At 39.0% G+C, this 15397-nt stretch overlaps 2 protein-coding genes and 1 pseudogene across 2 annotated transcripts; all 3 read right to left on the bottom strand.

Annotated features, from left to right (window-relative positions):
• Positions 1-588: 588 nt before the first annotated feature.
• Positions 589-1078, bottom strand: LOC110019198 (late embryogenesis abundant protein 18-like). Its single transcript, XM_020716781.1, has one exon. It carries the CDS (start codon positions 1063-1065, stop codon positions 724-726), a length of 342 nt encoding a protein of 113 aa, XP_020572440.1. The 5' UTR covers positions 1066-1078; the 3' UTR covers positions 589-723.
• A 1531-nt stretch (positions 1079-2609) lies between these two features.
• Positions 2610-3369, bottom strand: LOC110019167 (annotated as a pseudogene).
• Positions 3370-9879: 6510 nt separating this feature from the next.
• Positions 9880-10387, bottom strand: LOC110019191 (late embryogenesis abundant protein 18-like). Its single transcript, XM_020716775.1, has one exon. The coding sequence runs from the start codon at positions 10315-10317 to the stop codon at positions 9976-9978; it is 342 nt and encodes a 113-aa protein (XP_020572434.1). The 5' UTR covers positions 10318-10387; the 3' UTR covers positions 9880-9975.
• Positions 10388-15397: the final 5010 nt, after the last annotated feature.

Raw genomic sequence — 15397 nt, 5'->3', positions numbered from 1 at the left:
TGCATTATTTCGAAGACAAAATGATCTCAGAATTTTGTATGCTTATAATCAAATCGAACGATTTGACGAGAGAAATCCTACAAACACAATATCATTTAATTTTGAGGTTGTTAAGAGTTAAACGTTGAAAATATAATTTGTGATCAAGAAAATTCATATGGACTGCTGATTGAGTGTTTTGAAACTCTAACTCAATTAATTAAAATGTTCCCAAAGAGGATTCGAACCCCCGACTCGAGAGATCTATACCTTGGATGCCAACAGGTCGGACGCGGCATGCGTACGCGCACACACACATAGATATATATATATATATATATATATATATACCATTTTTTACTTGTGAGGCTAGGAGGAGAAGAGAATAATGAGTTGATAAATAAAGTATATTTAAAAGAGAAGTGCAAGAACGATAATTTTTAACAATCGTTAATCATCACTAGTGATTGTTATAGCCCAATTATGGCTGTGGTAGCCAATTATTATTGTGTATGTTTGTCAATTGAGACTATTATAACCACCAAATATGACCATTCTAGAAAGGGCTAAGGAACTCTGTGGCCTCCGTAGGATAAACTGGCAATAAGATCAACCAAAAACAACAATTCATAGAATTCACATACAGTACATATCACATAAACATGAAAGTTCAGCATTTACAAGGCTAAATACAAGCGATATATTTCATAGTACACATTGTTCAAAAGTACACACACAAACAATCTAATAGTAATTTCCGGCGGGCGGATATGCCCCGGAGTAGGCGTTAGTGGCAGGAGCAGCAGTTCCAGCATGTGCGTGGTGGTGATGGTGGCCAGCGAGGGGAACATGGTGCAAGCCGGCATGATGAGCTGCGGACACCGCCCGGTGGTCGGCTTTCTCCTGATGAAGATCAGCCTTGGCCTGAGCCTTCATGGCCTTTGCTCTCTCATCCGCCATATTTCTTTCCTGCCAGTTTCTAGCAGTAGCTTTCTCCTTCTTCTCCTGGGTTGCTATGGATGATACCTTCATCTTATATTTGGCTTCGCTGCCCATGTCCTTCAGCTTCTCCTTCGCAGAATGCATCTTGTTGCAGGTTAAGAGTTGATTTCTCTTATGGCTTTCAGCTCCAGAAGACTATGAGAATGGATTGTACTGACTTCGGTTGAATGAATTTATATAGGACTGCTCGGTGGAGAAGTCCCCGGAACAGTTTTTGACGTGGCGGGCATGCAAACAAGTTTAAGCCGTTGTGTCGTGTTATGAGTTTTTCTTTTAACACTCCGTCCTTGTGGCAAGTGATGCAACGGTGCTTCTCCACCTGTGGCTAAGTGTTTATAATAAAATAATTTAAAATTAATAAACAATTTTAGGTGTTTTGTGTGAAGAACAGAAATGATGGCGAATGTTTTTTTATAAATAATTCATTTAATAAATGAATTATTTTAAAACTTATTTAAATTTAAAAGCTATAAATTAAAAAAAAAATTATTTGATCTAAATGCAACTTAAAATTGGTTATTACACTCAATTTTTTTCTTCACTATGTTTAAATTTAAAATAATACGAGTTAAAATGAAATACTTCATTATTTCATTTATATAAATAACTATTACAAGAATTAATTTTTTTCTTCACTATGTTTAAATTTAAAATAATTCGAGATAAAATGAAATACTTAATTATTTCATTTATATGAACGAGACTGTAAATAACTATCACAAGAATCCTATAATATGAAAAAATAATAAAATAAAATGATATGAAAATAAAGATATATAATTTAATATCTTTAATAATCAATTCATATTAATTATTATGAGATATCGGAAATAACATAAATAGGAAACAAATAATTCTTAATCAAATGAAGTAAATATAAAATAGAAAAGAAAATATCTCTTTATTCTAAGGAAATAATTTATTTCTCATAATTTCTTATAGGAATAAATTAATTCTTATTAGAATTCTTAACACTCCCACTCAATTTTGAAATGTATGTTATTAATTCCTAACTTGCTGAGTAGTGAAAAATAATTGGACTGTAATGAACAATATGAGGCCGATGGGTCTCTCCATGGGCTACTCTGATGTCTCCATCTTCATCTCTCTCATCAGCATCTTAGGCTTCTTCGACACTCTTCAGCTCTTTGGGCTTCGGCTCAGGCTTCGGCCTATCGAGCTTCGGCACTCTAGGGCTTCGGCACTCTTAGGCTTCGACCTCTCTTCAGCACTCTGAGGCTTAGGCTCTCTCAGGCTTCCACATTATTAGGCTTTGGCAATTTTGAGTTTTGCAGGGAAAGGGAAAGAGACAGCTGCAGGAGGAAGGGTCGGCGACGGATTTTGCTGGCCTTGTTCGATCCAAGACAACGATATCTCTGACAAGATGATGATGAGGCGGGTGGCAGCATCGTTGGTGTTGCCTTGGCTGGAGCCCCATTGCTGGTGCCGACATAAGAGGATACAACATAAGAAGTTTTTTTTTCTTTTGCATGGTTTGTGATGATGTCTGCCAAACTCCAAAGCATTTTTGCTATTAATGTTTCTTGGGAGCCAACAAAAGTGAACTAAGATCCTCAACATTCTAAAAGACCTCGGAGAAGGAGAATCCTGGGAAACTAGGAACCCTTTTAGGCCTTGGCGGCAATGGCGATAGCTTGTCCCCGAAGGCGACCCGTTCTCCTGACAGTGATGAGACCTACCTTTTACCAGGGAGCATCGCGACGAAAGGTTGATGCTTTGCCAATATGCTGATGGTTTCCTCCTCCATGGGAATGCTCCACAGGGTTCATGACAACACCGCAGACCTTCGGCCAACAGTTATGCTTCACCCTGTAATTGTGGTAAACATTGTCGGCTGTGAGGACAGGCTTCGCCATTCTATCACCACCGGTGACCTAGTTGATCGTGGCTCGACATCCTCTGGGAATTATCTTCTTAGCGCCAGATGGGAGCTTGATTCTAGAAGTCCCGTTAGCAGGGTTATGGCTGATAACGATAGCGCAGTCTTCCGAAGCCCTAGTGAGCACACCACGATCTCCAACATGGTGCTCAACGTTGCATACAACAGAGCCCTCCGGGATCGAGCGGAGGGGCAAAACATTTCCAACCATAGGAGAAGCATTACGACCGCAGTACACAAACTGGCCGGTGTACATGCCTTCTACGGCAACAAAGAGCTCCTTCTGGTGCCTGTAGCGGAACAGGTGGCAAAAGGTTACGCGAGCGAGCGGAGCTCCGCAACCATGATCGTGGATGATGTTGATAACCACCCCCTTGAGCGATGGAGAAACGAGCGGCACCCTTACGGTGGTGGGTGTGGGATCTGAAAACCGACCCTGCTCCATTCCTCTGTGCTTGGATAACCCTACCGATGAGAGTGACGGTGGAGAGATGGAAGGGATTTAGAGAAGAAAAAAAAAATTTGTTTCAAATATCAAAATGAGTGTCTCTCCCTTCCTACATAGAGGATGACAGGAAGGGAGTCCAAGAATTTTCAAAGGAGGGTAGGTAGTTAGAGTACGAAACTTCGTTGTGATACCATATTAAAATTTAAAATAATAAAGGGAGTCCAAGAATTTTCAAAGGAGGGTAGGTAGCTAGAGTACGAAACTTCGCTGTGATACCATATTAAAATTTAAAATAATGCGGAATAAAGTGAAATACTTAATTATTTCATTGATATGAACGAGAGTACAAATAACCTTTACAATATTCCTGTAATAGTAAAAATAATAAAAAAGAAGTTATATAAAAATAAAAGATATATCATCTAATATCTCTAATAATCAATTCATATTAATTATTAGAAGATAATTATAATAATCAATTCATATTAATTATTAGAAGATATAGAAAATAACATAAAATAGGAAACCAAATAATTCCTAATCTAAGGAAATAAATATAAAATAGGAAAGTAATATCTCCTTATTCTAAGGAAAAAAATTATTTCTCATAGCTTCTTATAGGAATAAATTATTTTCTATTATAATTCTTAACAATAAACTAAATTTGTTTAACTCCAAATAATATGATACAGGAAACAATTTTACTAAGTGAAGATTTTCCATATAAAGGGTTATTTGGTAGCAAGATTTCAGCAGGCTTTAGCCTAAATCCGGTCAAACAGTAAAATGCCATAGAATTTTTAATCCAGATTCTTATTCTTATTTTATTTTTAAATCCCGAGTATGGTGAATCCAATTGGCAATCAGAATTACAAGATTTAGACAAACTAAAGCATGGGAAGTCGAGAGTGAGGAGAAAGAATTGATACAGATTCTTGTTGGAGCACATTAGAAGAAACATCAGAAGAAACAGAGGCGAATGAGAAAGTGGAAAACATAGTTTCATAACTTATAAAAATTTATGTTCACCAGGTATACAGAGGTATAATTATAGATGAGCTTCAGTTCATAATAACTGAAGTTAGTTACAAGAACATAAAGAAGGCACCAAAAGTGAGGAGATCTTCGTATTGTTCGATGATTATGTTGATGTTGGTTAATGACTTGGATTATTGAAAAGACCATTGGTCGTTTTTTGATATAACACCGTCTGACATAAGTCTTACACATCCTGTGTCTCATTTGCTAATTCAGGTCATCACCTGTATTGACTTATATTTTATTGGGATTTATGTCGATCTTGCAGCTGTCTTTGCTAGGGTAATCATCGAGACTCGCTATTAGGGTGATTTGCACCATACACTTCGTGAAGCTTATCACTACTGGGCAGATAAACATCTCTAGAGCTTTCTCCATATTTAGTTTAGAGACATGGGCTTTTTTATGCTTGACGTTGAAGGTCGGATTTTTAGCTTCAGGACGTCCATCATATCTCTATGATGTCCTTGTCGGTCGTCTTTATTGTTTTCTACCTATTGAATGTTTTTGCGTTGTCGGCTTATTTTAAGATACTAGCGTCCGACTCGAGTCTTGCTCTTTTCTTGTTCTCGGTTGTTTGATCTAATTTTCTTCATCAAGATTACCCCTTCTGCTAGACTTATTAATAGAAGCTTGTTTTTTTAGGTGATTTACGTGGTAACATTTGTGAAGTTCGTCGCTATCTTCAGAGCCTTAACTGATTCAAGTTTAGAGATCAAGATTCATGATGGGGGAACATTGTAGGTGTTAGGTATGACTCATATCTAGGGAGTTGGAGTTTCTTGTGAAGACGTGTCATCTGTTGAAAATGAGTGTCTCTTGGAATAAAGGGGGTTGGGGGGAGCGAGGGTTTGTATATGTCTATATATATATGCAACCCTATGGGATGTATTGTAACTTCTCTGAAATAGTGAAACCGCCGCTCACTCCCGAGGATGTAGGCAATTTTTGCCGAACCTCGTTAAATCTCTGTGTTCTTCTTCTGATTTTGTGTCGATTCTTGTTTTTCTTCGCCCTAAATTGCACAACAATTGGTATCAGAGCTAGGTTCTAGGGCAGGGAAGAAAACTTTAGCGACGCAGGAAGTAAGAATAAATATTTGGGGATTTGGAAGGAGAAGTCCGAGCGGTGGTTTTGTGGCAATTCCTCAAAAGAGTTAGCGAAGGATTTCCAAAGGATTTCAAAGGGTTCGCGAGACAGCCAGGCGAGAGGATTCTCGATTGGCAACACTTCAGGGAGGATCGCGATACAGAAGTTCGTGACATTTCAACACAGGCGAATTCGGGACAGACGAATTCAGAGGTCCGCAGGCTTCACGCGAACGCCACAGGGCGAAGGATTTGCGACACAGTTCGCTCGCGACAGGAGAAGCGGGCTCGGAAATTTTTGCGAAGGCCTTAGATCGCGACAAGAGAAGGTTTGCGATCAGGATCTGTGCGCGACAGAGGAGTTCGCGATGCAGAGGCAGAGGCTAATTCGGCGAAGAAGAGGAGTTCGCGATGCAGATCAGGATCTGTGCGCGACAGAGGAGTTCGCGATGCAGAGGCAGAGGCTAATTCGGCGAAGAGGAGTTCGCGAAGGCGTTTCTGTGTTCGTGACAGGTTCAATGCGACAGGTTCGCAGAGGAGTCGTGCAATCGAGGAATCACGACAGTTCGCGATAGGAGCAAACTTCGCCACAGAATCGCGAGGCACGAGGTTCGATTTCGTGATCCGTCGTGCAGTTTCAGGAAATATAGGAGTTCGGCCGGTTCAACAATCCGTAGGAAACAGAGGTTGTCCACCGCGAACAGGAGCCTTGTTTTGCGGAAAATCTGAGAAATTCGACCAGTTAAATTTGTCGGTTCGTCGCAGGAGATTTTGCGACAGGTGGAGTTCAGCAGGGTGTAGAAGGCGAGCAAGCACGATTATTTCGTGAACAGGAGTTTCGTGGAGGTAATCCTCGAACAGGTGCGAAGGGATTTGTGGCTCGCGGAAATAGCAATTGGTCGAGGTACTGGTACGAACAGGAAAAGTGCTTCGTGGGAAAATTTGATTCACGAATCAAAGGAGAATCGCGGGATAGTTGCTGCATTTGACAAGGAAAATTTCAGGTTTCTTTGAATTTATTTGCAGATTATTTTCTTTTATTTTTCGAAGCAAGCCAGTAAATACGGTGCAGGATTAAATTTCAAATGGCAATGTCTGGAGCAAAATTCGAGATAAAGAATTTCGATGGAACCGAGAACTTCAGATTGTGGTAAACAAGGGTAAAAGATTTGTTGGCACAACAGAGAATTTTGAAAGCTTTGCGGGTTACGAAACCTGATAATATGGAAGATGAAGATTGGGAAGAGTTACAACTTCAGCGGCAGATACCATACGTTTATGTTTGGCAGATGAGATTATGTATAATGTTATGAATCTGAAATCTCTAGAAGAAGTATGGAAGAAATTAGAATCTCAGTTTATGTCCAAATCTCTGACGAATAAATTGTATCTGAAGCAAAGGCTGTATGGGCTGAAGATTCAGGCAGACACTGATTTGGTTCAACGCTTGAATATCTTCAATCAAATAATCACAGATCTGAATTTATATAAATATAACACGGTTTGATGTGAATATTGAGGATGAAGACCAAACAATGATTCTTTTGTGTTCATTGCCTACTTCTTATGAACATCTGGTGACTACTCTTACATATGAGAAAGAAACAATTAACAATTAAAAAACAATTAAAATTGATGAGATTACTGCAGCATTATTGGCTCACAACTAGTGGAAGCAGAATGCAGAGGAAAGCTCTCATTATAATTGTTTATATGCTAAGGGTAATCAAGATCGTGAAAGTAATGAGGAGAAGGAGAATTCTCGAAGGCAAAGTTCCAGGTCAAAGCCTAAAGGCAAGAAGATTCGCTGCTTTAAGTGCAGGGAACAGGGACATATGAAGAGAGATTATCCAATGCTCAAGAAGAAGATTCGTGATGTATCTTCCAGGGCTGTGAATATGGTGCAGAGTGACACTACAGATTACAGTGATAATGATGCGCTTTCAGTTACAACAACTCATTTAAATGATGGATGGATTCTTGATTCAGGATATTCTTATCACATAACACCTAATAGAGAGTGGTTTACTTCATACAGGTTATCTGATTCTGGTTCAGTTTATTTGGGTGATAATAGACGTTGCAATATTGCTGGTATTGGTAAAGTCAGAATTAAGACGTATGATGATACTGTTAGAATATTATGTGATGTTAGACATGTTCCAGAGTTGATGAAGAATTTGATTTCCTTAGGCACTCTACACAGAAATGGTTTCATTCCTAAGACAAATGATGATAGAGAAACCATCAGAATTGTTAAAGATGCACTGATTGTGATGAAAGAGAAGATCACTGTAGGTAACATCTATAAACTGATAGGAAGTACAGTTGCAGGTGAAGATCGCTCTATTGAATCATATGGTGAAAATGCAACAGGAACTTTGACCAAGCCATGTTAGATGGTTTGGTTGTCAAACCCACTTTGGTATAAGAAATTCCATGAGATATTTCTCCTAAGGGGCAGGATATTCGCAATGCGGAGATTTTTTCTCTTAAAGGATTGGATATTCGCAAGGTGGAGATTTTCTTCTAAAGGGGCTGAATATTCACTAAGGTGGAGATTTGTTTGGTAGACATATATACCGGGTGATGCATGTCTCCTAAGTTGTTGGATATTCGCCAAGGTGGAGAATTATTAGGTATGACTCATATTTAGGGAGTTGGAGTTTCTTGTGAAGAGGCGTGTCTCCTGGTGAAAAAGAGTGTTTCTTGGAATAAAAGGGGTTGGGGGAGCGAGGGCGTGATTGTAATTTTATCTGAGAGTTTATATATGTCTATATATATGTGTAACTCTATGGGATGTATTGTAACTTCTCTGAAATAGTGAAACCACTGCTCGCTCCCGAGGACGTAGGCAATTTTTGCTGAACCTTGTTAAATCTTTGTGTTCTTCTGATTTTATGTCGATTTTTATTTTTCTTCGTCCTAAATTGCACAACAGTAGGCTGCTCTGTCAACTAAATTCGTTAGCATCACTGTCGGCATTATTACTTGAGTTTAAGTTCCCTCAGTGTTAATTAGAGCTAGGGGAACTAAACTGAGTGTTAGATGCCCGGAGTTGACTAATTATTTTTGAGGTGTCATCAGTCGGCTTTTCCTGGAGGAGTTCTCTAACTTTTGGAACCGGTACCAGTCTTTTGTTTCTAGTGTCGTTCTCGCCTCCGAGTCAAAACCTCTTGAAAGATGAGAAAAATGAGATTTTTTTTTTGTTCTGGATTTGTTGTATGAAATTTTTGGTGTGCTCCTCTTCATAAATATCTTGTTGGCATCAATTTTTTATGGCACACTGATATAGTGTCCACTTCACATAAATATCTTGCAAAAATTCACAGCTCACTTATAATGTCCCGTAGCTCAAGATACCCATCTTCTTGCTACGTGTTTAGGGCACGAAACCAGAGTACGCGGTGATTTAACTTTGCCCGAAAGAATCCACCATTGGAAGAGCTCATTCAACACAAAAGGCATGTTCGGTGCCCCATTCCGGTGTTTAGAGACCATATCACATCCACATGTAGTCTCCCGTGGACAGTCGAACTCATTGAAGCTTCCCGTCGACGTTCATAAATATCTTGCAAAAATTCACAGCTCACTTATAATGTCCCGTAGCTTAAGATACCCATCTTCTTGCTACGTGTTTAGGGCACGAAACCAGAGTACACGGTGATTTAACTTTGCCCGAAAGAATCCACCATTGGAAGAGCTCATTCAACACAAAGGGCACAGTCGAACTCATTGAAGCTTCCCGTCGACGTTCTGGGGAGATTAGGGTTCAAAATATCGTACTTGCACGACATTGGGGGCATTGTTGGCACCAAAATCCATGGATCGAGATCGACAAAGATGCTTATTTATGGGACATGAGACTTATATTTTAGTCATATTTAATTTTGCGTAGTTTACGGATCGAAAAAAAACCTTAAAATCTAACACTTACGGTGAAAATTGATTTTTTGCGCCAAGGCACCAGCCCTGAGTGCCAGCCCCAAGCACCTAGGTGCGCCTAAGCTCCCACGAGATTTAGAACATAAAAGACAAAAATTTGAGGCTAAATTCTGACGCCTATGCGCTAAGTCCTGATGGACGTCAGTTTCAGGTCAAGCACCTAGGTGCCCAGGAGATCTTACGAAGGGCGAGCGGCTGGGCACTTGCGAAGAGAATGAAACGGAAGATCTTTTTTCGCTATTTTCTAACTCTAGAACGAGGAAAATTAGACGATGGCATAACAGTGTCCTTCGGGCATAAATAAAAAAGTTTCATGACCCCTACATGTAGATAGCACTGTTTGGTGGCCTCCCAATGTATGAACACCCACTTTTTCGTGTGTGTGTGTGTGAGGGTTAAAGAACTCTGCTTTCTCGATAAGATAAACCGGTAATATGATCAACCAGAAACAACAATTCATTGACTTCAAACAGATCGGATAAACATGAAAGTTCAGTACTTACAAGGTTAAATACAAGCGATATATTTCATAGCACACACTTTTCAAAAGTAGACAACACACGCACACACACAATCTAATAGTAATTTCCGGTGTGTGGATGAGCCCCGGAATAGGCGTGAGTGGCAGGAGCGGCAGCTCCAGTATGTGCATGATGGTGATGGTGGCCAGCGAGGGGAACATGGTGTAAGCCGGCATGATGAGCTGCGGACACCGCCCGGTGGTCGGCTTTCTCCTGGTGAAGATCAGCCTTGGCCTGAGCCTTCTTCGCCTTTGCTCTCTCATCCGCCATTTCTCTTTCCTGCCTGTTCCTAGCAGTCGCCTTCTCCTTCTTCTCCTGGGTAACTATGGAGGATACCTTCATCTTATATTTGGCTTCGCTGCTCACGTCCTTCAGCTTCTCCTTCATAGAATGCATCTTGTCAAGTTGTTCTACGTTCAGGATTTCAGCTCGTGAAAATTTATGACTGGGAATTGAATTGCCTCATGTCCTGGGTAGAATGAGTTTATATAGGAGTGCTGAGAGGATAAGCACCGAATAGTGTTTGATGTGGCAGGCATGCAAACCAGCTGAGGGCGTTCTGCATGAGTTTTTATTTAACACACCGTCCATGTGGCTACTGGTGAGACAATGATCCTCCACCTGTTCTACATTCTTATAATAAAATTATTTAATATAAACAATTTTTGGTGTTTTGTGTGAAGTATAGAGATGATGGCGAATGTTTCTGTAAATGACAAAATTCAATAAATACTTTATTTTAAAATATATTTAAATTTAATAGATATAAATTTTTTAAAAAATTATTTTATCTTCATAGATTTATATATATATATATATATGTATATATATATATATATCATAACTCCGAATAATATGATATAGGCATTCTTGCGCACTGACAAGGATTTTTGTAACTTGTAACTCCAAACAATTTTACTAAGTGAGGAAGTTCCATATAAAGGGCTATTTGGTAGCAATATTTTGGCAGAATTTGTGCTTTTCGGTAGCAAGATTTGAGCTGGCTTTAGCCTAAATCCTGCCAAACAGTAAAAATGACAACTTTAAATCCTATTTCTTATTCTAATTATTTTAAAATACCGAAAATAGTGAATCCAGTCGATAATCAGAATTACGATGTTTAGACAACATAAAAGCATGGGAAGTCCAGTGTAGGGAGAAAAAAATTGATACGGATTCTTGTTGGAGCACATTAGAAGAAACAGCAGCGAATGAGAAAGTGGAAAACATAGTTTCAAAACCATTATAAAAAATTACATTGGTCTCATAATAGGTCATAATAGATAGGCTTCAATTCAGAATAACTGAATTTAGTTACAAGATTGTAAAGGAGGCACCTGACATACAATACCAAAAGTACTAGATATTGCTTGGTGATAAATGTTTTTGTTGTTTGATAATTTGGACCTTTGTGAAGATTGTTGGTTATATCTCACTGCTAGACATAAGTCTTACACTGCATGCCTCATTTGTTCGGCCGGGTCATCGTCTTGGTTGAGTCTTACCTTTCGTTGACTTAAGCGGATATTATTTCTGTGTTAGTTGAGGTGACTTCCAAGACTCGCTACTGGGATGATTTGCTTCATATTCTTCGCGAAGCTTATTGCTACTGGGCTAGAAAGCACTTCCAAAGCTTTCTCCGTATAGAGTTCAGAGACATGGGCTTTATTATGCTTAGCGTTCAGGTAAGAGTTTTAGTGTTAGGACACGGATCAGACGTCTATTGTGTCACTCTCCATCTTATTTTTTTCTACGTACCGATCAAATGCCTTTTGCGTACCGATTGGTTTATTTTAAGATTCTAGAGCCCGGTTCGCGTCATACCTTTTCCTAGGTCTCGGTTGCTTGGTCAAATTCTCTTCATCATGATTACCCTTATGCTAGGCTTTTTAAGTGGATCCTATCGTGCTTTCGCGGAGGTAATCATGGAGGCTTCATTTTGGGGTGATTTACTAGGTATCCTTCAAAAAGTTTATCATATTGGGTATGAAACTACCTCTAGAGTCTTATTCGATTCAAATTGGAGACCAAGTTCCAAAATAGGGAGCATTGAGGGCCGCTCTACTGACCATACATCTTTGGGATCATTGTTAGCATTGCTACTTGGGTTCGAGTTCCTCGAATGACAATTGGACCTTAGGAAAATATTAAAAATGTTTATGTATTTTTTGATAATAAAAGAAATATAGAAGGTTTGAAATAAGACTAGGTGTCAGCCGCCCGAAGTTGAGGTGGCATCAGTCGGCTTTCCCTGGAGGAGTTCTTTGACCGTTGGAGCTGGTTGTCATTTTGTAGTGTGGTTTTTGCCTCCAAGCCAAAACCTCTCAAATGATAATGGAAGCCAAATTTTTCAGCTCTTAAATATGTGTTGTATGAACTTCTAGGTGTGCTCCCCGCTAGGAGTGTCTCTATAGTGGTTCTCTAATCATTGTGTCGTTCCTCTTCTTGTTTGCTAGCATGATGCATGCTGACCACAGCTTTCAAGATGTTAAATCTAAATCTATCATGTGAAACATGATGCCCAAGAAATACAGTCGTTGGAGCCAGGGTGGAGAGAAAGAGAGGAAGTGAGAGGGGGAATGCACAAGGACTTGCCTCTCTTGGGTGAAATGTGTATTCTCTAGCTCTTGTGTCTATTTTAGATATCGAATACGGAGGTTACAACGAGAAGGGAAGTGATTCTCCATAGGAGAAGAGTATAGAGAGAAGAGCCAAAAACTTCTAAAATATGATTGGTCCCCCTATCTATGAGAGAAGAAAAGACAAAATGTAAAATAATATAATTTACTATTTTTTTAGAAATGTTGTATATAGTCTTTTGGTCTTTTTTTGTGACAGAACCTTTTGCTCGGCAAGTCTTTGGGTTGTCCAACTAAGCTGATTTTTGTCTGCTTTCGTTTAGGCACCAATCAGCCTTTGAATGGAAAGTCAGTTGGTTCTTGAGTGAGATGATCAGTTAGCTTTCAAGTGGCTGACCAACTTGCCTAATTATTGTTTATTGGTGAACTTTGGTGATCTTTTGGGGAGACATTGAAAGAGCTTTGCGTTGATACTTGTTTGATAGTTTAGGGCACTAGATCTTTGTTCGGTCGCTACCTTTAGAATGATCGTCCCACATGCATATTTTCTATTGGCTTGGGTGGCCCTTTAGCCAATTGATCTTACCTTCGGTCGCCTTGAAACCCTTTAGTTAGTCGGGTCGGTCATAAGTCAATCTGATTCATGAGAGCTTATGGTTTTTCGTCAAAGGGTTTCTCGTCATATTGCCTTTAATATTGGTTATTTGATTATCTCGAGATTTGTACTAACATATTTTTTTGTACTATTTAAATATATATTGTTGAATCTGAGATTAACCAGTGAAGCAAACAAAAGGAATAGAACATAAAGGAGAAAAAGAGAGAGACATTACAAGATTAGTTAGAACACTTCAATAGTTCTTTAATATAGAAATGACCATGACCACCACCAGCCAGCCGTCCCTTTTTCTTGGTCAGCCCTTCTTGGTCAGGTCGGCCAACACCAGTCGGCTGGCCATCCCAATCCCTCGGCCGGCCTTTCTTGGGCACACACTACCAGTTGGTTGGCCTCCTTCCAGTTAGTTGACCGTTCTTAACCGACCACCTCCAAGATTCGGGCCCTCTTACTCCGCTCAACAAAAAAAAACTTCTAAGCTAAAAAAAAAACTTACATAAGGTTATCACAAAATTTGTGGGATTTATGCAGCCTAGCTAGGTAGTTTCTTATATCCAAAAAAAAAGCTACTCTTCATGTTATTATAAGTCTTAGTTGCTCTTTTATACCTAACCATCGGCTACTAATCTAAGTCCAAATTTGTACTCAATGACAAAATATTAGACACGGAGTCAGCATATATGTGTACTTCTTGCATAATCATATTGTATACCGTTTTGACGCATGTGTACAACGGTGTATAACATGGTTGCACAAAGAGTCTACATGCATGCATACTCCACAGGCGATATTCTCTCATACTCAAAGCATTTATATATAATTTTAGATTATCTAGTATTTATTACATGTATAGCTCATTTTAACTTATTATATTTCTTCTTATAAGACTAGAGACCCAAAATCTTGTCTATAATTAGAGAATCAAAGAGAGAAATACTTATGAATTCTTGACTTTCACAATGTAATGTTGAACCAGAGAAACTATAATGCATTTTTCCTCCACTCTCTTATCTTATTTCCACCTACTATCAGCTTCTTTTTCCTTGGTTAGGAAGATTTTGACGTAACCCGAGAATAAAACAAGATTCAACAATTTTTCAAACCTAAAAAATGTTAAAACATTGTTCCCTTTTGAAAAAGGGAAACAAATGAGTCCACTCACTTAGCGCGCTTAACTTTTTAGTTCCTTAAATATGGCTATGAACAAGACCTTAAATCTTTAAGAAAGTATAGGCAACTATTTCAGGTTGCCTAAAGTTCTTTTCCAGGGTAATAATGTTAATGCCAAAAGGAAATAAAATAAGAAATATTAAATATGAAAATTAAAAATTAGCTTTAGGAATAAATTTTTGCCTAGAACTGACGAGTATGGTTATGACTCTGTTTGCTTACAATTCTGCTGTTTGAGAAAGAATTCCACAAGAAAATTTAGATGGAAAATATTGCAAGACAAAAAGAATTCCCTAAATAAAAAAGAAAAGAAGTTGCATCTAAAGAGCAGCGGCTCACGTAACATAACAAAAATACTCAAATTAAGCATACATGAAAGGACCCATTTATTTGCAATGATAGGGGGTGATCGCTCTCACACGCAAGAGAATTTATTATGTGCGGAGAGTAGCACTTATGGACAGCCGCTCAAGGGGAAGCCCATTACCATTTATGTGAATCTGTTGTGTTGTGCTCTCCCCTAATGTCGTGTGTGGAGCCCGTAAAAAAAAAAAAAAAATGCTGCCTTAACTAGTACCGTTCCGCTCGCTCCCACGACCTTTTTTTTGCCATTGGCGCTAACTCCTTTAGTTTGCGAAAAATGGAAAGTTGCTGTGCTCGAGTGCTCGAGTGCTCCAGTCCCCGTCTCTTGCTCGAGTGCTCCAGTCTCCATCTCTCGCTCGCAATACAGAAGCCTTGCTCCCTCTACGCGACTTTGCTGAAAGTCTGGTGGTTCGATCGAGAGGGAGGAATCGTCACTCCCTTGATATTCCTTATCGGCATGTGTTTTTGCAAGGTATTGTTTTTAAGTACTTGGCAAAAGGAAGAAAAAGATAGTGGAAGAAGAATATAGTGGAAGAAGAATATTGTTTTTCTTGATTTCTTCTTGTTGGCTTGTGACAGAAGAGAAATAAATTTTTTCTCTTGTATGTATTTCTTCTTCTTTGATTTTCTTGCTCTTGGGTGAATCTCGGTGTAAAAAGAGAGAGAGAGAGAACAAGTGAGAGATCCTGTAATTGTCGACGTGATCAAACGGTGTAAATTCCTGAATTAGTAAAATCCTCTGCAACTC

Source organism: Phalaenopsis equestris, unplaced genomic scaffold (genome assembly GCF_001263595.1).
Source record: "Phalaenopsis equestris unplaced genomic scaffold, ASM126359v1 Scaffold000053, whole genome shotgun sequence".
Lineage (NCBI taxonomy): Eukaryota > Viridiplantae > Streptophyta > Magnoliopsida > Asparagales > Orchidaceae > Phalaenopsis > Phalaenopsis equestris.
Note: the sequence above shows the minus strand (reverse complement) of the source record. Positions and strands in the feature narration are given on the sequence as shown.

Bases quoted from the DNA above. Each gene is read 5' to 3' on its own strand.
- LOC110019198 (XM_020716781.1), bottom strand. From the start codon at position 1,065: ATGCATTCTGCGAAGGAGAAGCTGAAGGACATGGGCAGCGAAGCCAAA.
- LOC110019191 (XM_020716775.1), bottom strand. From the start codon at position 10,317: ATGCATTCTATGAAGGAGAAGCTGAAGGACGTGAGCAGCGAAGCCAAA.